Raw genomic sequence first — 26,593 nt, 5'->3', positions numbered from 1 at the left:
TGTCACTAGCCCCAGGGGATGCTCCACTCAACAGCTCTGGCAACATCCGTTTGCCGGGAAAGACAAAAAAAAGGTGGTACAGAGACACCGCTTGCACTGCCTCCTCCAAGAATGGTGATAGTCTTTCCACGACTCGATGTTACTGACTGCGGACAGTAAGCTGAATCTCCGACAACGGCTGGTGGTTTGTGGTCAACAGAAATACCCTTTTCATCAACATTAAAGATGAAATGAGGCTTTCCATACAGATCATGTTTGGAGAGAATGTTACGAAGATTTTCAAAGTAGTTGGACACAGTTTCACTGGAAGCTATTTTCGCTCTAACATGCTCTAACCCTCGTGGCTTCAAAACTTTCAATTCAGGCCATCGCTTTAAAAAACCTCTCATCTACTTCATAGAAAAGGGCTTGTCAGGACTTCTCTTACCCACAAAAATTGCGTAATTTGTTGCAACATTTATGCATTCCTGTCTAGTATACCCATAACCAAAAGCTGCCATTGTTTTAAAATGATTGACTAGATTGGCCTCTTCAAGGTTGTCTAGAACTGGAGTTTTACCAAAAGCAGCAGTTTCTGGGTCAACTTTTAGCAGAACCTTGTCCCTTAAAGTTGTATCAGGCATCCGAAAAATTTTTGAAGCTCTCCTTACTGACATTTTCTTTTCTTTAACCATTTTATATGCATTTGTCATTTGTGATGGAGAATAAAGTCTATAGTTTCTTTTGTGAGGCTTGGGACTTTTCTAATAGCAAACAAACAAATCCATTGTAAAAAAAAATGTCTAAGGAACAAATACAACATGAATGGAAAAATTAACTTTGTTTGGCCTATCGAATTCCAATGTAGTCATGTGACTTCTCTTGATATAATGTAAACAAAGCGTAAAATAGCATTGATGCACTCAATATAGGTTGTAATAAAATAAATTGGACTTTATCGTCATACTTATTTGGTAATAATGGATTTGACTGTTATCAACAAAAAATATTTTCATACTATTTTTTTTCACCTTTTTTGACCTCAATGTCGTCTGAAGTAGTAAATATGACGTAATCAATCGTAGAAAAATGTTTCTCACGGTGTGCGCAGCCGCGGACCAAATCTGGCATGATACGAGAGAAAAACAAAAGGGACACGACTCTAGGACCATAACGAATTTAGGGCTTCCGACGATATAATTGCGTTTAAACGCAAAAATATCACATGTAATTGCGTTTAATCGCAATATTTTTGCGTTTAAACGCAAAAATTATGGCGATTGAACGCAAAAATATTATTGCGTTTAATCTCAAAAGATTGCGATTAAACGCAAAGTTGTGCGTTTAAAGGCAATAATTATTAGTTTAAACTTTACTTCATTTAAATTAGAAATCATATATACACAGTAGATGATACATACAGGATTCAGTAACAAGTTGTAACAACTTATACTAATCTGTTTCCGTAATTATTGCGATTTAACGCAAAGCTTTGCGTTTAAACGCAAAAATTATTGCGTTTAAACGCAATAAAAAACTGAACTGGCCTCAACGGGCTTCCGTATACAAGTTCCCATGCTAGGAATTTTTTCTTGTAAAATCTTTTATATAAAAATTATAACTTTATAAATATCTATGAAGAGGAGAAAAAATTAAAATATACTAAAAACAGTTCAAACAAAATATTACGCCATTTTAAAAATCTTTTATTCATAATCCTAATTATATGTTATCATTAAGGATGTTTTAAATGGAACAAATAAAAAATGATATCTTATTTCTCCCTGTGCACTTTCAAACACAACCGTCAATAGATCGATCACCCATGCGGCAGATAATAACAAATAAAGTCACGGTCGCCGACAGTCAATTTTGAATTTTAGTAAGTACCAATAATATTCTTGAGAGTAGAATGATTTATTGTTCAAAATTTCACTTGAAGGTTTTGTGTTCTCCAATTTACGTTCAAGATAAGGATATCAGCAACATCTTAGGTATTCAAAATTTCTCCACCCACCCCACCCCACCCCCAACTTTCTAGCTAATGTAGAGCTATATAAATAATCTGAAATGAGATGAGTCAGAAGAAAAAATCAAACTGTAACTTTGATATAAATTTAATTTTATCGCAGAAACCAGGACCCACAATGCAACACAAGTAATCTTGTTCTTCGGACTGGTAATTGTGTTACTGCCCTATGAAGCGAAAAACAAAGAAAGGTTATAAAAGTATCTCACTTGCTTTGAAAAAAAATTGCACAGAGATAGTAAATTAGAGTCTCTTTGTTATATATTTATCTATTTTGCATTTTTAAAGACTTTGTTATAGTAATACAACTTATATTCGATGTTATTTACAGTCAAGGCAATCAAGAGCACGGTTTATTTCAATTAAGTAACTGAGTTCACCCCCCCCCCCCCTAAACAAACACACAGCTGCACCGTCAAAATATTACATGTACTTATTCCAATGCAATAAGGAATTTAAATTCTGATGAATTTCAAATTTAACCCATGCTTAGCGCTTCCCAGTACTTTCAGAACTTTAATTAATCTTCTGTTCAAGAACAACAAACCACGATTGGTCATATTTATATGGAAGCATCTTCAGGTAGTGTATATTCACATTGTTTAAATCATGACCCCCAGGGATAGGGTGAGGCCACAATAGACGATAAAAATTTTTACATAGGAATTTGTAGGAGAAACCTTTAAAAATCTTCTCAAGAACAACAAAATCATAATTGGTCATATTTATATGGCAGCATCCTACGATAGTGTAGATTCAAATTTGTTCAAATCATGACACCTTGGGGTAGGGAGTGGCCGAAATAAAAGTTCATACTTGCAAGGGAAAGCCACAGTAAGTAAAAGAAATATGTAACATTCTTAGTGTAGATTCAAGTGTACAATGTAGGTTCAAATCACAACTCCCCCTTTTTATGGGTAGGTCGGGACCCTCATGCATTTAAGCTTTTTTTTCAATCCTGGATTGATTTTTGCTTCTTCTCTGGCCACAGTGATCAGGTGAGCGATGTGGCCCATGGGCCTCTTGTTTAAAATACTGACGAGTTTCATTGTATTATAATACACCTAGGTGAGTTGAATTTTTGATAATCCAACCGGAATGTAAATTACATGTACACCGAGCGCTCAGGAGCTAAAGAGACCTAAACTGCATATATTTCAATTTCTTTTTGTTTTCTCTGTGATAACTACATTTCCTGACAGGTCTGATTACGTATATCATTAATTGACAAAGAATCACGAGGGTATACGTCTAAAAGAGGAGGATCCAAAATGCTATTCTTAATAAACTTGTAAAACGACAGAATAAAAAATAATCTTTTTAAGCCTGCATGGTGTCGATAGATCAAATGCAGATAAGTATGAATTTAATCTCAGACATTTGTAGATCTTGTTTATCTGAGGAGTGTTATGTTCCTTTGTTGTTTTGGTTTTTTTTAAATATATTTTCATTTGAGAAACAAGCGTCTCTGTTTCTCCATAATAAGAAATCACTGCAGCAATTCATATTAATCTTCCAGCAGTCTCCTGGAATTGACTATGAATTAGGTTCATGGCCACTTTGTTTGTTCACGGTGTATGTAAATCACCGTTTAATATGATATTATAATGTTTACTGTATGTAAGTCATCGTTTTACATGAAAAACTTATTATAATGTTTCCGTGTATGGAAATCTTTGTTTTATATGATATTATATACTGCTACCCTGTTATTAGGATTGGGTCCTAGATTCCTTTACTGTTCAGATGACTTTGGGTCATTGCTGTTAATAATGGTCAGCTCATAACCAAAGTTGCAATTAGGTATGAACAGGTTGAGAGGGGGGTATGTTTTGTTACAATATAAATGAAGAAATCCCAAGAAAGGCCCAGAAAAACAAATGGAAATATCTTCAATCTTTAACAATTGATTAGAAAAAGCAATGATAAAAAAAAAACTTGAACCAGTAATTTTAGAGTATTTTCATTTTACAAATCCTCTAAAATTATTGGTTCAAAAAAAAGCAAATTCAATGAATTGTGGTTACCGGCTTTCGGTGTCTTTATGGGTGAGATGTCATTATTTATGGCATATTATGTCACATATGAACTCTCTATCATTTGTCATTCAAAAGTTATCATCAAAGCAGTAATTTTTTTTAATTAGGTCAAACATATTGTCAAGGGATCAGAAATCATAGAATGCTCAGAAATATCTTGTCACATGTAATACACATATCAAATATATGAATGCCCTATCTCTTCTCTATCAAAATTTCTAAGAAACAAAATAACATATTTTAATAGTTGGCAAAGGTCACGGGGTAAAAATCGTGTATTTAGAAAGGTCCTGTCACGGGTAATATATACGTGAGGACAAAAGCCCAGAATCTTATCCAAAAGTTATGACCATGGTTTTTGAAAAGTAGGTTCAAGGTCAAAAATCATTCTTTTTTTTTTTTATTTTTCCATCTTAAAGTGAAATATCAGTCTGCTCCAAATTTCACCATTTTTTAAATTCCAAACATGATTTTCAGTGACAACAATAGCATTTAATTCAAATGGAAACTAGTTTTGAAGTATTAAGTCTACTTTTTCAGAAATTATTATTATGTCCTAATCATGATGTGAAAAAAATTTGATATGATAAATAGAAAAATCAATAATTTTTCATCTCACAATAAAGTTAAAAATATGAGGTATACATGAAAATAATATTTTACTATCATACTTATCTCATTCTCATTGGAAATAATAATGAAGCTTTGCTCTTTAAATCAGAATACGTTTGGTATCAGATTGTTTTTTGTGCTTGTAAAATAATATGCATCCATCAACAATAGTTATCTCTCCATTATCGCCCTTGAAATTTTTTAGTGATAAAAAATGTTAATTAATTAAATTATTATAAACTATTAGGAATCTGAATTGTTTGTAACAATTAAAAGACATACGTTTAGAGACAGAAATTTATCAATTTACATAGTTAAAAGGAATTGAGTATAAATGTTTTAAGTAAACTACTATAAACAATTAATGAAAATATTTGCAATAAAAACTAGAAATAAATATCTGTGCAGGAGACCAGTTTTGGTTGAGTCGACTATCAAATGGTCCTCGTAAATAAACTTTGTAAATTCTGACCAGAAAATTCATTGAATTTCATGGAAAACCGTCCTCAGAAAGTTATCTCTCTTATCAGAGGAATATTACACCTTAATACAAACATATGACCTTTTTTCTTTTTTACACGCCATTCGCTCTCAATTTCTCACTCATACTCATTCATTTTGATAAGTGGAAGCAAACTTGTTCTTATATATTTTAACAGAAAAAGAGAAAACAAGAATATATCAATTTAAAATCATAGTGCATTTAGAAAGGTTTTGTCCCAGGTAATACACATATGTAATATGAAAGTCCTGCCTCTTCTTATTCAAAAGATATGACCAAGGTTAGTTTTTTTGTGACAGACGGACAGACGATTAGATTTTATGCCCCCTCGCTTTCGCGAAAGTGGGAACAAAATGTATGACGCTCACAGCTCTTGTGTGAACAGTAAATGTCTACAAATTTTCAAAAAGCAGGAAAACTAACATTAATTTCGACAAATTTGTTCAACCTTTTAAAAATTAAAAGATCATATAGATTTAAGGGTTCAAGCGTCAGGATAAGGCTAGATGATTCTCATTAATGACCAATACAAGCTATATTTTACATTTATTTATCTTAAATCGGTGTATACAAATGTGTTGTAAATATTTGCAGGCTACAGAAGCGTACTAGTGCCACAAAATATTTGTTTAAGTTGGAATTCCAACTTTAAAGTTGGTAAATCCAACTCTAATCTTGGAGCGGAATGTGTCCTAATTTTTTTTTAACCTTGACCTGTCCTTGAAGAGTTATCCCCCTTTATTTTTGATCAATTATCAAAGTACTGAGACATTACTGAAAGACGGGGTCAAAATAATCTTCATGCTAGATTTCACAAATTTAATTTCTTTTAAAAATAGTTTTGATAACAACTAAATTTTTTTTATTAAAATACTAAAATTAAGAGTGTAAATAATATAACTTCACGTTTGTTTGTTTGTTTTTCACGTAGTTTGAAGTAGAAAATTCAATAATTGCTAAGCCTAGAAACCATTTTGAATTGTCCGAATTTCACCAGGTCCGATAAATTTAATATTTTTCCCGGATTTAAATAATGGATGATGCGTACGCAATCATAATACTACGCAGGAGATTACTTTGTGTACTAGTATGATTTACAATCAATATTTTCAGTTTTAAATTTTCAAAATGCTTCATTAATTTGAGTAAAAAAGTTCATATCACTTACTTTAGTTTGATACAGAATGTTTGTATTTCGATCAAAACAATTTCTGCACTCTTTGATCTAGCGTACATTTAATTCATGTGTTCTCCCCATGTGTTTCATGTGTTTCCGTTTTGAGGCCTCGACTGACAGTAAACTAATAGACGGGGTCACGTGACCCCGTCTAAAAATCAATTCTAAAAATCTAATCTAATCATTCTTAATAATTATATACATCTTTCCACTTATGCATCTTTTGATATTCTTTGTATTTATTTTTTTATTTTCAAAAAGCTTGTTCCCACACACCTCAATGAATTCTTCATTAATTAATTACTGTTCAGATTATAATATTTTTGAAAATTTCCCTTGGTACATGTAAATCATTATTTATTCTTAACTGTTTTGAATTAGTTTCAGAGTATTCAATAGATGGATATTAAGGTTAGATTGACTGTGTACTGCTTAACGTCCCTCTCCAGAATATTTCACTGATATGGAGACGTCACCATTGCCGGTGAAGGGCTGCAAATTTAGGCCTATGCTCGGCACTTACGGCCTTTGAGCAGGGAGGGATCTTTATCGTGCCACACCTGCTGTGACACGGGGCCTCGGTTTATACGGTCTCATCCGAAGGACCGCCCCATATAGTCGCCTTTTACGACAAGCAAGGGGGTACTGAGGACCTATTCTAACCCGGATCCCCACGGGGCTATTTAAGGTTAGAAAATTATATCCTAATATGGGTCGGATACCTTAAATTTTCTTCATGAGTATTATAAATAAGATGAATAATCGTGTCAGAATAGAGAGAGAGAAAGAGAGAGTGAAAGAGAGCTAATTAAGTGCTTTTTGAGGCTCTGACTTTGATTGATGGAATTTCATGTTGAGGTCAAATGATTTTCTGTGCGTCTTAAAAATATTGCATTTAACATGACTGAAGCTTGATGGATTTAATCGACTTTTCTCGCCGACATGGTGCCGTAATAATAATACATGTGCTTTCTCTTTGAAATGATATCCCAGACATATAAATGTATGCCACCGATGTATGCCATCCTCTCTGAATATTGTAAGTTCGGCTTTTCTGACAGATTGTCAAATATATCGTAAGAAATAAATACGCTTTTAAGAACGGATTATTTGTTTGTTTATAAAAAAAAAACAGTAGATTGATCATTCATTTAAGACACAAAAGGCTAAATGTTAGCGACAAAGACAGAATTCGCTTTTATACAATGGTATAGAAAAAAAGTGGTATACCATTAACAGTATCAACTTGCATAAATAAATGTGAATGTTCCCAAAAGCTCAATTAACACACATATTCGCTTTTTGCATCTTTTCATGTGTAAATCGCTGCCAGTTGGGTATTCAAGGTGGGTGATTTTTCCCATTTTTTAATTAGTCCGTAATTCCATTGTTTCAGGTTATTTTTAAGAAGAATTCCGGTGGCCTCCTCCACACTCGCTCAAAAGTCAATCTTCATTTTAAGTAAGTTCATTACTTTGAAACATTTTTGCTTACAACTGATATCCAAGTCCGTATTTTACTGTCTTATTCAGAAGACGGTCTTCATTGTTCCTTTATATCTTTAAGGTATCTGATCCATATTAATCTCAGATTCAATGGAATTGAATGTATAATAGATATATATGGGCCGAATACTTAGTGTAGTTAGAACTAATTTTCATCTTTTAGTATAAAAATGTAAGAGTGTCCATGTCCTAATTTATTACCTTTTCCTGCCCTTGACGAATTATCTCTCTTTGATTTTACTCAATAAAAATTAATTTAAAAAAAATCTGTCTGGTAAAAAAATCACTTTTAATTGTTTTTCTATTCCCAATGATCAAGTACATCTTTCCACCACAGCATTTTTTGATATGTGAAGTATTTATTTTTTTTTATCTTAAAAAACTTACATCCTTCCATAGACTTCAATGCAATCTTCAATAATTAATTTCTGCTTAGGTAATTAAATTTTTGAAAATTTCTCTTGGTAAATCCCTTTCTACTCTAAAATGCTTTAAAATAATATCAGGATATTTTACAAACAATTGATATTTAAGGTAGAAATTTGGGTCCTAATATGGGTCGGATACCCTAATATCTTCAGTGTACATTTTTCTGCGCCATAAAGCCTTTAGGAGGCTAAGGGGATGGGGGGGGGGGGGGGACAACCATCAAACTTTTTTTTAGATATGATATCTCTACCTGTCAATCATCTTATTGCAAAGGAAAAATTTCATCCATGGCACCTGATCCTTTTTTAGGATAAAAAAAGTTTAACTATTCTAAAGCTTTCAATTAAGAATATGGGTGGGTGGATCCAATTTGCAATTGGATTGTGGCGTTTATTTTTTTTTATCCCACCCTTTTTTGATGACAGGCATATCAGTGCCTGCGTTATGATATATTTAATTTTAGGATGTCAGATTGCATAATATGATACCAAAGATTTTTGTATTCTTTCGAAGTTTTTTCTAGTCTTGTCTGACCCCCTTATAATATGTTTATAAATTGTTTTGCGTCATTTACTTCAATAAATGACATTTTTTTCACTTTCACTACTGTTGTTATTTTAATTTTAATCCATCAAAAAAACTAGCTAAGTTGACTTGGCTTCGGTCTTGCATAATAACAGAGGAACATAAAGAATATATAGTCACATACACTGTATATGCCACCAATATTTTTTCTATAGAGTAGAGAAACTCCATACTTATTTGTCTTACTTCTTTTGGTTCCTACTGCTTTCAATTCAGTGAGATTATCGAACGCTTCTCCGTTCTAACGACGCTAATTTTGTCAAAATGCCAAATCCCTTCCTAACGAAGAACAAAATTATATCTTTTTTCCAGGAAATCGTTGCAAAATACCACAATGCGGAATCATTGCCAAATATTTCTAATGAATGTCTAACGTGGTTAAAACCACCATCTGTCGCGCAATATCGTACAAATTGAAGTTTTCTCTTTACCCATTTCCTTTACTGGTAAAAATTATTCATACATATAAGGCTTTGTAAAATCTTAGACAAAACTGTTATGATTACCCAATTCTCCTTGTTATCTGCATACTGTAGTAATAATTCCTGTAAATGTTCGCCTTGCCCGCTTTTTTCTCCGAACTTTCGAATGATTTCCTTCGTTTTCTGAATTTGTGTAATGCTGAGTATTGGTTGCAGTATATTTTCATACTTGATCAAAGTTCTCTGCAGATCTGGTACTGGTAATTTAGGGAGCGGTCTCTGTAATAGAAAGGTAATTTTCACGTCAAATTTCATTATACACAATTACTGATATACCGGTACAATATAACCTCTATTACAAACACAGAACAAATCAACCTTACCTATCTAAATTCTCTGATCAAACTTTCTGAGTCCCGCAGCTTTCTGAATAATTTTTCTACTTAATTTGGAAAAAGTTTTATTTCTCGTTATTTTCAAGTTATGAGTATGTCAATTAGTATTACATTGACATACAGCAAATCCATACTCAGAATTAGATATACTATGGGCACTGAGGTAACTAAATGATATCCCCGCCTCCCATATGTTTATAATGGCAAATCCAATGTTTTGCTCTAGGAGACCCGAAATAGGTGTCAGATCAAAAATTAAAAATGAAAGGCGCACAATAACTTTATGTAATAAAGACACTGCCATTTTTTCTGTAATATTGAAAATACTCATCTCCTTTCCGCAACTCCCCCTTTATGATAAAATTCAATGATACTTTCAGATATTTTGCTAATTTCTTCTTTACGAATGAAATGTCTTGGAATAAAGTCGATCTGCCTTAGGCCTACAAAGAATGACACGTTTTAATGGCATTAAACATACATGCATGCTTCGATCAGAACAGCTCATTTTTAGCTCACCTGAGCCGAAGGCTCAAGTGAGCTTTTCTGATCACATTTTGTCCGGCGTCCGTCTGTCCGTCCGTCTGTCTGTCTGTCTGTCTGTAGACTTTTCACATTTTCGACTTCTTCTCAAAAACCACTGGGCCAATTTCAACCAAACTTGCCACAAAGCATCCTTGGGTAAAGGGGATTCAAGTTTGTTCAAATAAAGGGCCACGCCTTCAATCAAGGGGAGATAATTGGGAATTAATGAAAATTTGGTGGTATGTTTTAAAAAATCTTCTTCTCCAGAACCACTGTGCCAGGAAATATGAAACTTATAGGGAAACATCCTCAGGTAGTGTAGATTCAAGTTTGTTCAAATCATGACCCCCGGGGGTAGGGCGGGGCCACAATGGCCGACCAAAGTTTTACATAGAAATATATAGGAAAACTCTTTAAAAATCTTCTTCTCAAGAATAAGAAAGCCATAATTGATCATATTTATATGGCAACATCCTCAGATAGTGTAGATTCAAGTTTGTTCAAATCATGACCCCCGGGGGTAGGGCGGGGTCATAATGGCCGACCAAAGTTTTACATAGAAATATATAGGAAAATTCTTTAAAAATCTTCTTCTCAAGAATAACAAAGCCATAATTGATCATATTTATATGTCCGCATTACACAGATAGTGTATATACAATATTTTGTTCAAATCATGACCCCCGGGGGTAGGGCGGGGTCACAATGGCCGACCAAAGTTTTACATAGAAATATATAGGAAAATTCTTTAAAAATCTTCTTCTCAAGAATAACAAAGCCATAATTGATCATATTTATATGGAAGCATCATTAGGTAGTGTAGATTCAAGTTTGTTCAAATCTTGACCCCCGGGGGTAGGGCGGGGCCACAATGGCCAACCAAAGTTTTACATAGAAATATATAGGAAAAATCTTTAAAAATCTTCTTCTCAAGAATAACAAAGCCATAATTGATCATATTTATATAGAAGCATTCTCAGATAGTGTAGATTCAAGTTTGTTCAAATCATGACCCCCGGGGGTAGGGCGGGGCCACAATGGCCAACCAAAGTTTTACATAGAAATATATAGGAAAACTCTTTAAAAATCTTCTTCTCAAGAATGACAAAGCCATAATTGATCATATTTATATAGAAGCATCCTCAGGTAGTGTAGATTCAAGTTTGTTCAAATCATGACCCCCGGGGGTAGGGCGGGGTCACAATGGCTGACCAAAGTTTTACATGAAATATTTGGGAAAATTCTTTAAAAATCTTTTTCTCAAGAATAGCAAAGCCATGATTGGTCATGGGGCTACTTTTTCCTAGCCACAGTGCTCAGGTGAGCGATGTGGCCCATGGGCCTCTTGTATATGATTAAAAATACAATTTATGGGGGGAAACTTACTTGATCTATTCTATGGTTTGTCGCTTAGAATAATCTGTGTCTCGGGACAAGCCCTAACCACAGTAAGAATACCTCCCATACACACGCTATGTTAAAAAAATTGCAAAACATTTGAAAATCGCTCCTGAAAGATTTTGAAGAATACAAAAGATTTGCATTTATGAATGATTATACCCCCGCTCCGAAGGAGAGTGGGGTATACTGTTTTACCCTTGTGTACCCTTGTGTGTCTGTCCGTCCGTGTGTCTGTCCGTATCAAAATTTCGTCGCAGTTTTCTCAGCAACTGCTCATCGCAGATGTTTGAAAGTTTAACGAAATCTTTCCTAAGGCATGCAATATAGTGGGATACATTTTTGTTCAAATCCGATGTCAGCTTCCTGTTTGTCTGTGCGTCTGTTCGTTTCATACATTACAAATTTTCGTCGCAGTTTTCTCATCAACTATTCATAGCAGATGCATGAAATTTTAGTACACTCTTTGTTGAGGCATGCCATATGGTGGGATTAATTTTTATGTGAATCTGGTGTCAACTTCATATTTTTCTGTGCATCTGCCCGTAGTTTATCTTTTTTATATTATTAACATGATAGTGTTTATTCACATCAGAGCGGGGGTATTACTAGTGAGCCTTGGCTCACAGATTTCTTGTTGTATATGGTTTAACGCCCCATTCGAGAATTTTTCACTCATACAGATATGTAAGATTTGCATTGAAAATAACTACCAAAGTAATTTAACAAACATTTTTGAGGTTGTGTATGCTATTAACCTAATAAAATATTTGGAATATTATTTAAGTGCCACACGAACCCGAATTTAAAGCGTATTACTGTATAAAAAAATTTAAAATACCATAAATCCGTCAAAATCAATGAAGCGGAACTAAATGCACTGTTGATCTGTAACTCATCAAAATACACTCACATAACAAAAATCTACTTAAAATGTGCAAGCGTTTAGAAAAAAAAGTGGGGAAAACCAAATGGGACAGACTGACAGGCAGACAGAGAGATGGACGGAGGATAAGATAGCGGACGGCATACTAAGAGGAAACCTATTATAATAGTCCATTTTCACCGGTAGGGGACTATAAAGCCCCTGATTGACACCATACTTTTCCCGTTACAACTGCTAACATTCCAAATGAGAAAACAATCATGAGATATTTTCCATTTGAATTAAAAGTTTTCATCGGCGGCTGAATCGAACCGTTCACTCATTTTCTCAGTTGTTAGCTTTACTGGTCAGAGGCCAGAAGAGCTTATGCAATAGTAATGCGTCCGTCGTCCGTCCGTCCGTCCACCTGTCTGTCTGTAAACAATTTTTCAAAATGCTACTCCTCTTAGTTTCAGTCTGATTTCAATGTGACTTGGCACACAAGTAGACTGCACAAAGATACATAATTCTTCAATTTCATTGAACGGTGTTGCCATGGTTACTAAAAATAGAAATTTCTGTGAAATACTTTCAAAATGCTCCTCCTACAGTTTTGATTTCAATATAACTTGGCAAGCAAGTAGACTATAGTAAGATACACATTTTATCCCATGTTTACCCCTTTATCCTGTTGATATAGCTCATATGATATCGTTTTCGTATCACACAGTTGTGGCGTCACAATGGGTTTTGCGTTAGGGTGATGAAGTAAAATGATGTGGAGCATGCGCGGATCTAGAGGGGGGTCGGGGGGGGGGGGGGGGGTCAGGACCCCCCCTGGAATTTACCAGGTTAAAAAATGTATATACTAAAAGAAGAAAAAAGTTACCATGAACCCCCCCTGGAAAACGCTGACCCCCTCTGGTAAACGGGAATATGTGTGAAATGGGTATGAAAAGTGAAAGAATTGAGGCAATAGAAGTCACCACTCACCCCCCACCCCCCTTGCTTGTCAAGAAATTTCTGGGATTGGAGTTTTTTTTGGACTGGGGTGGACCCCCCTGGAAAAAATTTCTGGATCCGCGCCTGTGGAGTCCTATGAAACCTGAAAAACATTGTTAGTGATTTAAAATAACATTGGATAAAAAGAATCTCACATGATTTGTAGTTATATATGATTTTTATCCAACTCGTTGTGTGTTTTTATACATGTATAAAACACACAACTCGTTGGATAAAAGTCATATTCAACTACAAATCATGTGAGATCCTATATTCATTTATTGGTCTTTGATTTCGATGAACGATGTTGCCATGGTTACTAAAAATTTTCCAAATGCCACTTCAAATACAGTTTTAGTCTGATTTTAATATAATGTGACATGCAAATAGACAAGAATGAGATACATAATTGTTTTTTCTTACTTTTTTTATTTTGATTAATAATGTTGCCATGGTAACTAAAATTGGTAATTCTGGAGAATTTTAAAAAAATTCCAAATCAAAAAAATGGAAATGGGCACAGGAATTGCTCCGAATTACGTTACTCTTACATGAACTTTAGGATAGATAGAAAATACACTTCATGAGAAAATAAGAGAACAGTTCGATTCAGCCACAGGGGAATAGGGAAATATGTCTTTATGACCGTTTCATTATTTTGAATGAAAGCAACGTTAACACAGTAATCTTTTACAATTTCAACAAGTTAATTGATGCAAAGCATCAAATCGGCCGCAAACATATTTAACATGTCAAAAAAGTCCTTTCACAATTCAAAGCATTCGTGCAAGAAATGAACAGGATATTCAAAGCTGAAATAGTGATCATTTTTATTTCTGGCCGTCTTCAAAGCAAAATAAATAGATAAATATTTTTTTAAAAATTGATAGAAATTTTTGTATCATGCCTGCTGTCCAATCCAATTCAATAAATAAAATATATTTTAAACTAGAAATTGTAGTGCATTTGCTCATCCAATGGATTTATCGATGTAAAAAAAAGTCTATGATGAATATGCATGGGCGTCGGAAGCAAATCAAAAGTGGGATGGGGTGGGGTGGGGTGGGGGGGGGGGGCTAAACCAACAAAAATTGGTAAACCCCAATTTTCAATGCCTTATATAAATGTATATATTTGCAAAAACAGTGGGGGGAGCTAACCCCCCTCTCCCCCGGGTTCTGACGCCTATGATATGAGAAACTATTGTTATCAAAATAAAGATGATTATATACCACGTGCTGATACCCTGGTTATTTGTCACATGATAATGCCTATATGGTTTCTGCAGAGTAGGCTATGCTGCATGGCGCGGTGCAAAATGTATAAAGATAATCTTTGTGTCATTGGCAGCTGTAGGATTTTCAAACAAGTTTTTACTAGTTGAGCAACTTTTCAATTTTTTATTCACCATGCACTTTTATTACGTGCACGTCATTATTATCCGGAAAATCACGACGATTTCCTTTCGTATCTTACACACTCCCTGGATGTGGAGTACCTATTATAAACTCTTTTTATTTAACCATAAATTATTAATCATCTGATGCGAAATGATAATGAAATTGAAACATAATAACAACGATTAAAACTTCGTTTAAAGCAAGATTTCAAAATATTTTACGTATAATTTTATACATGTTATCATTTGAGAATTATTTTAATGAACTAATAAAATAATAACATCTCATTTCCCCATGTGCACTTTCTAACACAACCACAAATAGATTGGCCGCTGCTGCGGCCGATAATGAGCTTAATCCATATGATATTTTAATTTTACTATAAAAGAAAGACTACAGAGTGTATCATTTTTGGACGTCCTTATTTCTCAAAATGAAGAGAAACTGTTTACTGTTATTTACCACAAAAAACAGACACACATCAGTATCTTCTTTCCGGTGCATGCTTTCCCAGACACACTTAAAGCTGACATGAATTCTTAAAAACGCAACATTTTCATCTATGTACGACTTGTTTCATACCAACTCTAGCCGTATTCCGCCATATTTCTTTCAGATACCTTGTCTCATTGTAACGATGTATACCCCAATGCGCTCTTTACACTTGAATGATTTTTTGGATTGGGTATCGACTTGTGCACATCTCCGATGGTAAAGCATATGAGAACACCTGAGGTGATCAAGACATTTCAAAAACAAAATAAACAACATAATAATAATATTTTTGAATGATTATTGATTTGAATCAAAAGAAAAAAATGCAAGTTTGGATGAGTACGTATTTTTACAGTGCGCCAATTTATGCAGAATAAACTTGAAATAAAAAGCAGCAAAATTTGCAAACACATTTTGAAATTATATCATTTGAATGGAACAAAACAACCAACGTCTTTGATATGCAGGTCCTATGCAATTGATGCATATCGAGAAAACGCCTCGAACGCTGTAAACGTACCCATACCTGGTAATAAGGTTACTGCATAGGTTCGAAGATGTGCACAAGTCAAGTGAAATACACCCTGAATTCCATTTATTGAAATATGCATCACAAAAAAGAAATAAACTTCATAAAAACTCAATAGTAAACACACTCATTACTCCGTACACACTAGCACGACGATACACTTAGCCCGTGCTGATCAGATTTTGGTCAGGGAAAATATCAAAAGTGGAAAGAGAAGTTATTTGGTATTTGCGCGGCTGAAAGGGGGGGATATTATAACTGATGTTCATAAGCTATAATTGTGAATTGTTTATCTACATGTAGTTCTAATATACATTCTATACAAAGTCATGTATATAGTCTGCAGTTGGTTTGCGTCGCAAAATTCATTTGTCAATTATAACTGATTATTTTAGTACTAATCTCAAATCTAAACAAAGTAATTTGATGTACGGCTAAAATTTACTTCAAATCTTAAAAGCAATTAACCAGAATACAAATTTTTATGTGTACATCTATACATTATCTATACATTTTCTAACACATACACACACGGAGAAAGGCCATCCCCTGTTCAGATTGACATTTAGGCATTTGATTTTTTGGACGGGGGGGGGGGGCATACAAAAATAATTGACATGACCGTTATTTAAATATTCTTGAAAGACAGACATTTCTGCCGAATTCAGTTTTGAGATTTTTTTTTAAATGTGTCACTCCGACCACAAAGTATGTGCATTTTGAGGAATGTAATTGTTTTATAATTCTGTTGTTACAGGAAGTATTTCGAGATTTCAGTATCCCTGCCTGATAGTCTAGGTATTTTTTTTTATATATATAAATAATTTCTGTAGGTGAATTTGGGAGATAATTTTAAAAGCTAGGGTAGGGATACGTGACACTGGTTGAATACGGATAATGATTATTTATTTTTTTGTATATTGAACTCTCTCTGTCTTTCTCTCTCTCTCTGTAACCACCCGTTGGGGCAATGATAGGTATTAAATCCTACGCACTTTGCGCTGTACCATTTATTATGCCTTAGGACAGATCAAGGATTTTTTTCAGGCGGGATGTCGAACTTCATAAATTGAATAATTTTACTTTGGACAGGAAATTTACCCAAACGCCCAAATTGAAAGAGAAACTAGACGTACATGTATTATGAGCAATGAACTCACTAAATGATACCCCCTGCCTCCCATATGGTTATAATGCAAAGTCCATATTTCGCTAAACCCATACGTGTCAGATCAAAAAGTAAAATAGGAGGTGCATAATGGTAATATGTAATAAACTTAAGATTCTTTGAAAGTTTCATTAAATTTCTCTAAGTGGTGTAAGAGGATTTGCGGGTAAGAGATGGGTATCCCAGAGCGTAACAGACAGACGAACGGACATAACGATTACCTCCCACTTTTCAGGCGGGGGATATAATAAACGTGAAATATAAATCACAGGAATGGGAACATTGGGAACTCTCTCGAATGTCTTCTCAAACGTATGTGTCGAACTTGGACAACAGAAAAGAGAGTTTTTAAAAAGCTAGTTTTAGGTAGAATGTGGAATTCTCACGAGGAGTTTACTCTCTCTTCCTATATGCTTTTTCTAATAATCATTAATTATTTATGTCTAAAAAAATTTAATTCACATTAAATTCTATTTTCATTATCGTTGTACCAAAGAATCAAACTCGTTTATTATACCCCACGCGTGAGGTATAATGTTTTTGACCCGTCAGTCAGTCTTTTTTTTTTTTTTTTTGGTCAGTTCAACTTCTCATAAACCACTGTACAGAGTTTTGTCGAACTTTTCAGATATTTATAGGAGACAATGTGTGTGTGTAGATTTGCATATCGCCAGGAAATTCCGAATTCTTTATATTTCGGGAATGTCCGCACTTTTACATTTATATTTTGGCCATATCTTGAATATAGAGGTGAGCAGTTTTTCAACGCAACTCCTCATAAACCGCTGTACACAATTTCGTCAAACTTTGCAGATATTTAGGACACAATGTGCATAGATGTGCATATTACAAGGAACTTACGATTCCTTTATTTTTTTCTGGGAATTTCAGCACTTCGACTTCTGGGGGAGCGTGGGGTATGTGAACGTGCTCACTTTTTCTTTCATAGTGCATAAAATTATAAATAACTTTAAATCAAATTATATTAGGTCTAATAAAGCCAATACACAGTATTTATTTGATAATAATTGATCATAAAGAAATCCAATCTGTTTCAGACGTTTTTCTTACATTATTTTTATGAGAGTGTTATGCATGTTTTATCAGCCCCCCCCCACCCCTTCATATCACGGGAAAATATCTTCAAAAGGTGAATGATTCGTACAAATGTAATAATGCCTGCTTTTTTATGAATTTGATGAAGTTAAACCATGTATTTAATCGTAAATTTTATTTACAATATGTACAGACAAGAGTAATGTTTATTTTTGAAAAAAAATACTTTTTCTTCAATCAACCCCACTGAGCTTTCAACCTTTGATATTTTCCCTGACCAAATAAAATGATCGGCATGGGCCACGTGTGTCCAAGCATCTTTTACTGTTAAGTTAGCAATGGATTACATGACTTCTGAGATGCATTTTTCAATAAAAGTAAAATAGGATAATTCTTTCGACATGTGCACATTCCTGTAACGATAGCAGTAGTCAGGTAAATGTTTTTTATCACTGCGTTTGACGCGTTTTCTCGTCCTGCATGGGTGTTTGATGTACATGTAAGTATTCCGTGTTAGATTATTTTCTATATTGCAGCAAATGCATTCAAAAATAATTTAATTCTCGGTATAGTTCTATTTTTTGTTGAATTTTTACTTTTCAAACATGTATTTGGTAAGTTTATGGACTTCTAAAAACTTTGTTATCGGAGATGTGTACATGTCGACAGTCAGGCTAGAAAATCACTCAAGTGAAGCAATCATACAAAGCTATATATAGCAGGTACAGGTGACCAAAAATTTTCAATTAAATATGGCGGAATCGAAGAAATATGGCGGACAAAGGCGTACAGGAATGTAGTAAGTCGTACAAAGATGAAAAATGATGACTTTTTAAGAGTTCATGTCAGCTTTAACGTTTAAATTACAATATTTTTTATTAGCTGCCCGCGTGGCGCATTAGAAGGGCGTCTGCTCTTGTATCGCATAGTAATGAGTTGTTTCTTAAATTAGCCGGTTCGACTCCCACTGTGGGAGTTGGAGAAAGGCCCTTCGGGTGATACTGTATAAACCGAGGTCCCGTGTCGCAGTAGATGCTGGCACGAAAAAACATCTCCTGCTCAATGGCCAATTGCAAGAGTGCCGAATATAGGTTAAAAATTTGCACCTCTCCGCGGTCAAGTGGTGGCGTTTCCATATATGTGAATCGTTCTTGACAGGGACGTTAAACAATTGAAAAACAATAAATTAAGAATTTGTACGACAAGAGGCTCACGGGCCTTATAGGTCACCTGAGTATCGTGTAACAAATTTCAAACAATTAAAATTGGCCATGAAATTCACAATTCACAATTTTGAAAGAGGCACCATGGCTTATCATAATTATAAACCTAGCATGCTTACTCTATTTACTTAATACCCAGAGGCAGATAAAAGTAACAAAGAGAAAATGCACTTCCACTTTATAACCAGTTGTGCACCTCACCCCAAAGGAACCACTGACTCTGGGGCCATATATTTCAAAATTTTGCAAATTTTATAACAAAACAGTTGATTAATACTAAAGAGCAGATTTCGAAGCATTAATTTATTTTCAGACTATGTAACCCCCCCCCCCCCCAGGGGGCATTAAAAAATAACGATTTTGCTAGATGCACCTTTCTTCATCATAAATAAAATTATATATATATATATATATATATACTTGGATCATTGGCATAAAACCCAGGAGCAAAGGAAAAGATTTTCAAAGAATTAATACCAGAGTACCAGAACCCCTGACCATGGGGCCATAAAATTCACAATTTTGGAAGAACTCTTGCTCATCATACATGTAACTATGTGCTTAATTTATTTAATACTCAGGAGCAGAGAAGAAGATTTTCAAAGAATAAATGCATTTTCACTATATAATCAATAGAGCCCCACCCTAACACCAGAACCCCTGACCCTGGGGCCATAAAATTCACAAGTTTGGAAGAAGCACTCTTGCTCATCATAACTATGTACTTAGTTAGTTTATTTAATACCCAGTAGCAGAGAAAAGGTTTTTTAAAGAATTAATGCATTTTCACTATATAATCAATAGAGCCCCGCCCTGACACCAGAACCCCTGACCCTGGGGCCATAAAATTCAAATTTTGGAAGAAGCACTCTTTCTCATCATAACTATGTTCTTAATAAGTTTATTTAATACCCAGGAGCAAAGAAGAAGATTTTCAAAGAATTAATGTATTTTCACAATATGATCAATAGAGCCCCACCCTAACACAAGAACCCCTGACCCTGGGGCCATAAAATTCACAATTTTGGAAGAGGCACTCTTGCTCATTATAACTATGTACTTAATTATTTTATTTAATACCCAGAAGCAGAGAAGATTTTCTAAAAAATAATGCATATACACTATATAATCTATATAGCCCCACCCTAGCACAAGAACCCCTGACGCTGGGGCCATGAATTTCACAATTTTGGAACAAGACTCTATGCTTATTACATTCATGCCAACAGTTTGCCTGCTTGATGTCCAGGAGTAAAGAAGAAGATTTTTAAAGATTGCAGTAATTTTGGTGGTTTTGGCCCCATCCCTCAGGCCCCAGGACCATAAAATTCATAATTTTTGTTTCCCTTCACCCATAGATGTTGTATACCAAATTTGTTTGAAATTGGTTCAGTGGTTTCAGAGAAGAAGCAGAAAATGTTCAAATGTTAACACACGACGGACGACGAGGGACGAAAACGGATAGCAATTGGTCACCTGAGTTACTCAGGTGACCTAATAAAAGTTGATGAACCACGGAGAAAGTAAAAATCACAGAACTTGAAATTAAACTCGGCTATAATCAACTAAATTATCCGCCCTAATCAGTCACAAAAAACCTATATAAAAGTTCTTTTTTTATTTTGTTCCCATCCACAATTAAAAAAAAAAAATCAGAAACACCAGTGGTAAAGCATGGAACTCTAAAACCTATCAAGAAATGTCAAAAGTTCTACAAAATTACTTAATTAAATTTATATATACATGCAGTAAGCGGCAAACAAAGAACCGACGCCATTTTTTTTACAAGTCACTCTACCTTTCAACAAAATAACACATATTCAGTCAGAAAATGACCTGATCGTCGCTGTGATACATGTCTGTATGTAAGATAAGGTATCCTTTTTAAAACTGAAATTCAGAGACTTTAAAGTAGATGCAAAATAATTAATATGTCTTTTGATTTTAGAAATGTCATATCTTGCAAAACCTGTTGAGGCTGTTGTCATTTTTATATCTGGATATACTCCCGATATTTGTGTTTGAGTCGGCATACAGCATAATATGGACAAATCAAAGCTTATAGTGAATACTACGAATATATCTAAAACTTTGCAGCTATTAACATTTTACTGTGTTCAAACTGTTTACAGACAGCACAATAGAAAGAAAGGAATAAAAAACGTATTTCTTTAAAACTAAAATATTAATGCCGATATTTCTTTGTTGGCAACGTCATTACAATACCAATTTAACTTTATTTTGGTTGTAACACGTCATTTGATTGCGAAAAAAGTTCATATTAAATGTCTTATAACCTATGTTGCTTAGGTCATGACTTACATAAAAACGTATCAAACCGCTTGACGCTTTATATTTGTTTACAATGATATTGAATTTGCGGTGAATTAGGCGAAGAGGACAAGATAGATAATGACCCGTTTTTGGCCCCTAATTTTGGGTGTCTTTCAGATTGACGTAACAGTTTATTCATAGATAGAAACCTGTTGTCATCCCTGCCACAAAATGAGCATTGGTTCTAAGTTTTGAAATATGCAGATGTCACAGAGAGGTCACAAAATAGGTCAATTTTCGAATTTTCATTGATATTACAGAACAATTTGTTTCGGAAAACAAAGAGCAAAAGCTTGACTATCTACCAAATTTATATATATTTCATCAACTATTATCAGATGCAGTTTATTTGTAAAAATCACAGATAGGCAAACTTGTGCTCTGTTTTCTGAAGAGAAAAGTATCCAAAATATGATGAAATTCTACCAAAATTGAGAAAATTCGGAAAAATGTCCTACCTCTGCACCCTCTAATGGCTTCCATGTAAGTTTTGAATCCGAATTAGTGCTGGTTTTAAAGCAAGCATCAATTTTAGTTCTTAACTACAAACTATCACAATTTTACCAATGCTCTTATTTTTGCATCAAATAAGGGACCATATTTGACCTTTACCCTACCTTCAGAGTATAAGTGCGATTATTTCTAATTGCTTGACATGCAGTTTTATATGGTTATTGAACTTATATTGGTGAATATTGGCAGGAGTTGGCTGTACACATGCACGAGCTTGCGAGTGGCATTGGCAGGATTTGGCTGTACACATGCACGAGCTTGCGAGTGCAGTTGTACAGCCAATGAGTGCCAATATTCACCAATATAAGTTAAGTAACTCCTTTACTATATAGCTAAAACATTTACTCATAATTTATAATAATTATTCCAACTAAAAAACTCAGATTAATGATTTTTTAGTATCAGATTTCAAATTTATGCCTGTCCTGTAAGTGTTCAATATCGCATCATTCCGATGACCCTACCGAGCGTTGCGATTTGCTTATTGAAGTTTTAATGGGTCTAATACGTACTAATTTTTAAATGAATAATTTCATTATTGTGTAAAAAATAAATAAATCTTACCTAGATGCCACTTCCTTTCTTTAACTCTGAGAATTTGAACAGACGACTTTTTTGCTTACAAAGGAGCGTTCGACATTGAACGCTCGTATTCGGAATGTTTCGGGCATACTCGTATACGTAATACAAACTCAGCGTTCAATAAAACGTCAAGATATTGAACGCCAAAATTCTTTAGATTTTTGGTAGTATTTTATTAGAGACATTTATTAGCTATATAATAAATGACATTATTCACTCATTAGGGCTAGCAAGAAGTTAAACCTTGATAATAGTCAAACAGGTGTTCTGTACTTTGGTCAGAAAAAAGTGTTACAGCTTTAAGAATGGGGTTGAAACACTACCATTGTGTTTAATAATTAATATAAGAGCCTAAAAACTTTTGATTCCAGTTCAAATACTCTTAAACAGAGATAGAGAGACATAAATTATAAATCTACATTAGTTAAAATCAAAATGTACTTATTGGTATCAGATAAATTATTATAAAAGTAAAACTCACGCTCAAATCCCAACATGGATACTGTTCTTGGTCAATGGATGCTACTCTTTTAACATACTCCTTGACATGTCGTGTTGACATAATGTTGTAGAATTTCTTGAATCCTTGGACTCGATTCGGTGTGAATATATACACATTACATAAATAACAATGTTTGTAATGAGCGAACAATCATTGATTTCAAGTTGTCAATCCATGATAGCTGAATCCTCTTTTCTACATGTACATGATCTGAAATTGGAAACACTGAAATATTTAAGATATATTTTCATCAATTACAAATTTCTTCTTAACCGTTGAAATTCTAATACGAGTGATTATTTTATGTTCTTTTTTTTTTCAAAGCGACAGTTATTTGCATTTCAAGCATATATAAATTTAAAAAAATATATTAAAAGTCTTCATATACCAGGGGGTATATATTTATATGCCCCCCTTCGAAGAAGGGAGGGCATATTGCTTTGCTGCTGTCTGTTGGTCGGTCGGTCTGTCGGTCCATTTAGTTTCCGTTCATTTTCTTCTCAACCGTTGCATATACTGAAATGATATTTGGTATACAGATTTACCAGCTGAATATCTAGGTCAATTTCTGTTTTGGGTACGATCGCGCTTTTTTGACAGTTATGCCCCTTGGACTTAGAAAAATTCAAATAATTTGCAGTTGTCGTTAATTTCCTTCACAGAGGTTGCACATAATTGAAATGAAATTTGGTATAAAGATTTATAAGCTGTATATCTAGGTCAAGTTCTGTTTTGGGTACAATCGCACCATTATTGTCAGAGTTATGCCCCTTGAACCTAGAAAAATTCCAATTACTAGTATTTGCACTTTCCTTCATTTTCTTCGCAAGAGGTTGCACGTAATTGAAATAAAATTTGGTATATAGATTTATAAGCTGAATATCTAGGTCAAGTTCTGTTTTGCGCCATTTTTGATAGAGTTATACCCCTTGGACTTGGAAAAATTCCAATTTTGGGGATGGGCATTAGTGTTTTACAAACATCTCTTGGTAAAAATTATTTTTGAATTTCTCTATCAACAGTTTTGGTCCCACTGATATTGCAATCATATGATCACAAATAAACAAATTCATTTTATATCATATATGAATTACTAGTATAAGGATCTTTTTACAAACGCCAAATACACATGTAAACACCGTATAGTTGATCATTCAACAAACAATTGTTCAATTTTAAAATATACATCTTCAGTTTCTTCACCTGAAACTTTTAAATCCACCGCATACAATACATTATCAAAACGCTAAGGGAGATTTTTATTTAATATTTCTATATGAATTGCTATATTTTCATATCCAATCTTTAGTGTTAGTTTTGATGTGGTCCTACCCACAGTGGTCAGTGTAAGAATAAACTGAGTCCAGTATGCACCAGTACAAACAAAATTTAGCAAGAGTTTTAGTAACATCAAAATCACACAAGATGTTTCGCAAGGCGTTGGTACTACATAGCGTCTGACTGACTATTCATATGTCGCAAAGAGGTTATTTTTACTTGAAATAAAAAATTAGCTCGAGATTAATAACATTTTCCTGGATAATAAATTATTCTAAGAAATCTCTTTTTAATAATCTAAAAATATTTTTACCATGATAGGACTCTTTATTCATTATTAGTCATTATGGCAAAATTCCCGAGTCCGACGTTGCATAAATTATTGTTACAGCAACTACAAGATTTGAAAAAATGCACTTTCAATCCTCTGAATTATATTAAATTCAGGGGATACAATAATATCTATGCATTCTTTGTGATTTTTTTTTGATGTTCATATCATTTTCTCAATTTCATGAGTTAGAGCTGAATCTAAAATGCATAAGTAAAATGTCCAATAAAAAAACCCTTTCCTAGTGTTGACATTAGCCGAAATGGTGATGTGTACCAGACATAAATTCCAGACCAAGATAAATTTCGGTGGAATTTCCTATTAAATTACCTTTTCAACGTAAATATTAGTGAGGCTTTCTCAAGTATAGCCATTTTGTAAAACGCATCGCAATATCTTAAGGCATATTTATTATGATCTATTTATTTATGAAGAGTCGTACTTCATGTACCCCATAAATTCACCAAAATTAAATGCTGCCTTATATGTACATTATATTTCTGATGACTGGCCACATTGTATTAATCATTCAACGAACATTAAATTGAAAAAAAAGTTTGCACTATTTTTGACTTCCATTACGTCACTCAAAAAATATTCATACTTATCCAGGACGATTTCCAAATATGGAAGTCAAGAACGATATCTGAAAGTTGCTATAAATATACATAATGTACACGTAATTATTTTTCTGTCCAAAACAGGCAACAGCATTTTTCCACACTCCAAAACATATTTTAAAAGAATAACTAGATGCTGTCATGAGACAGTAATACCCGCACTAAGGTGTTTTCCTCTATATACACTGTCCTTCGTATTGGGCTTTCCAAGGAAAAAGTCAAAATAATTTTATAATTTCATGTATTCGTCAAATTGAGCATAAAATTCTCAGGTGACCATATGACATATGAGCCTCTTATAATTATGTATTTTATGTGCTTAATAAATTACCGTATAAGTAGAATTTTTAGCGTGGATTTAACTTTTGCATTATTAGCGAGGGTGCTGAGATTGCTAAAATTGAATATTGCTAAAAATGATTGCGTTTTAATTGTAATAGTTTGTTAAGTGAGCATTTGAAAATCGCTAAAATTACTTCTCGCTAAAATTAAAATACCAGTTTTTAGGGACAAATCGCTAAATTTGTGTTTCACTAAAATTATTACCAGTCTGAAAAAAAAAATAGAATTTAATAATGAAGTATAAAACATCGTTTATGAAAATTAAAATTTGTTCTTGTACTATACATGTTTCCATGTAAACACCTTTTTGAATATTTCTACATTACATTGGGTTGTGTCACCCATTATCATAATTTTAGATTAAGCACCACTCGGCACACCTCAGCTGATTCCCACTTCATCTGATAAGGCGACGGAATCAGCCAAGATTTGCCGAATGGGATAGCACATGCTGATGGTGCAGTTTGGTTTGTATCAGTTGAAATAATTCATTTTGTGTTTTAATTGGATTATATTTCATGAAGTTGAGAGGACCTATGACAGTCGGTAAGTACAAGTTTAAGTATAGATTGGGGTAAAATAAACCGAAATGCAAATGATTAGGTTAAAGTTCAAAAAGGGTCAAAGATCACTCAAGACGAATTTTACATTGTGAAATTATCTCCCGTTGTCGACGTGACATTAAGTGCAGACCCATATTTTTTTTTTCGGGAGGGGGGTTTACACCTCAGTCAAAAAAATTAAATTCCAGCCCAA

At 33.9% G+C, this 26,593-nt stretch overlaps 1 protein-coding gene across 1 annotated transcript in view; it reads right to left on the bottom strand.

The window, feature by feature from the left end:
• Nucleotides 1-23,467, bottom strand: part of LOC134252132 (choline O-acetyltransferase-like) — a gene marked incomplete at its 3' end in the record, with an annotated part of 60,012 nt that extends 36,545 nt beyond the window's left edge. The window contains exons 1-2 of the mRNA XM_062734569.1: nucleotides 23,246-23,467; nucleotides 9,364-9,558 (exon numbers count right to left, since the gene is read on the bottom strand). Coding sequence (XP_062590553.1) covers nucleotides 9,364-9,558; nucleotides 23,246-23,326 — 276 coding nt within the window. The remainder of the gene's footprint in view (nucleotides 1-9,363; nucleotides 9,559-23,245) is intronic.
• Between the last annotated feature and the right edge of the window lie 3,126 nt (nucleotides 23,468-26,593).

Source organism: Saccostrea cucullata, unplaced genomic scaffold (assembly GCF_032062105.1).
Source record: "Saccostrea cucullata isolate Sc308-1 unplaced genomic scaffold, CSIRO_AGI_Scuc_v1 ctg2727, whole genome shotgun sequence".
Lineage (NCBI taxonomy): Eukaryota > Metazoa > Mollusca > Bivalvia > Ostreida > Ostreidae > Saccostrea > Saccostrea cuccullata.
The sequence above is the reverse complement of the archived record's forward strand: the minus strand, read 5'-3'. Positions and strand labels throughout refer to the sequence as shown.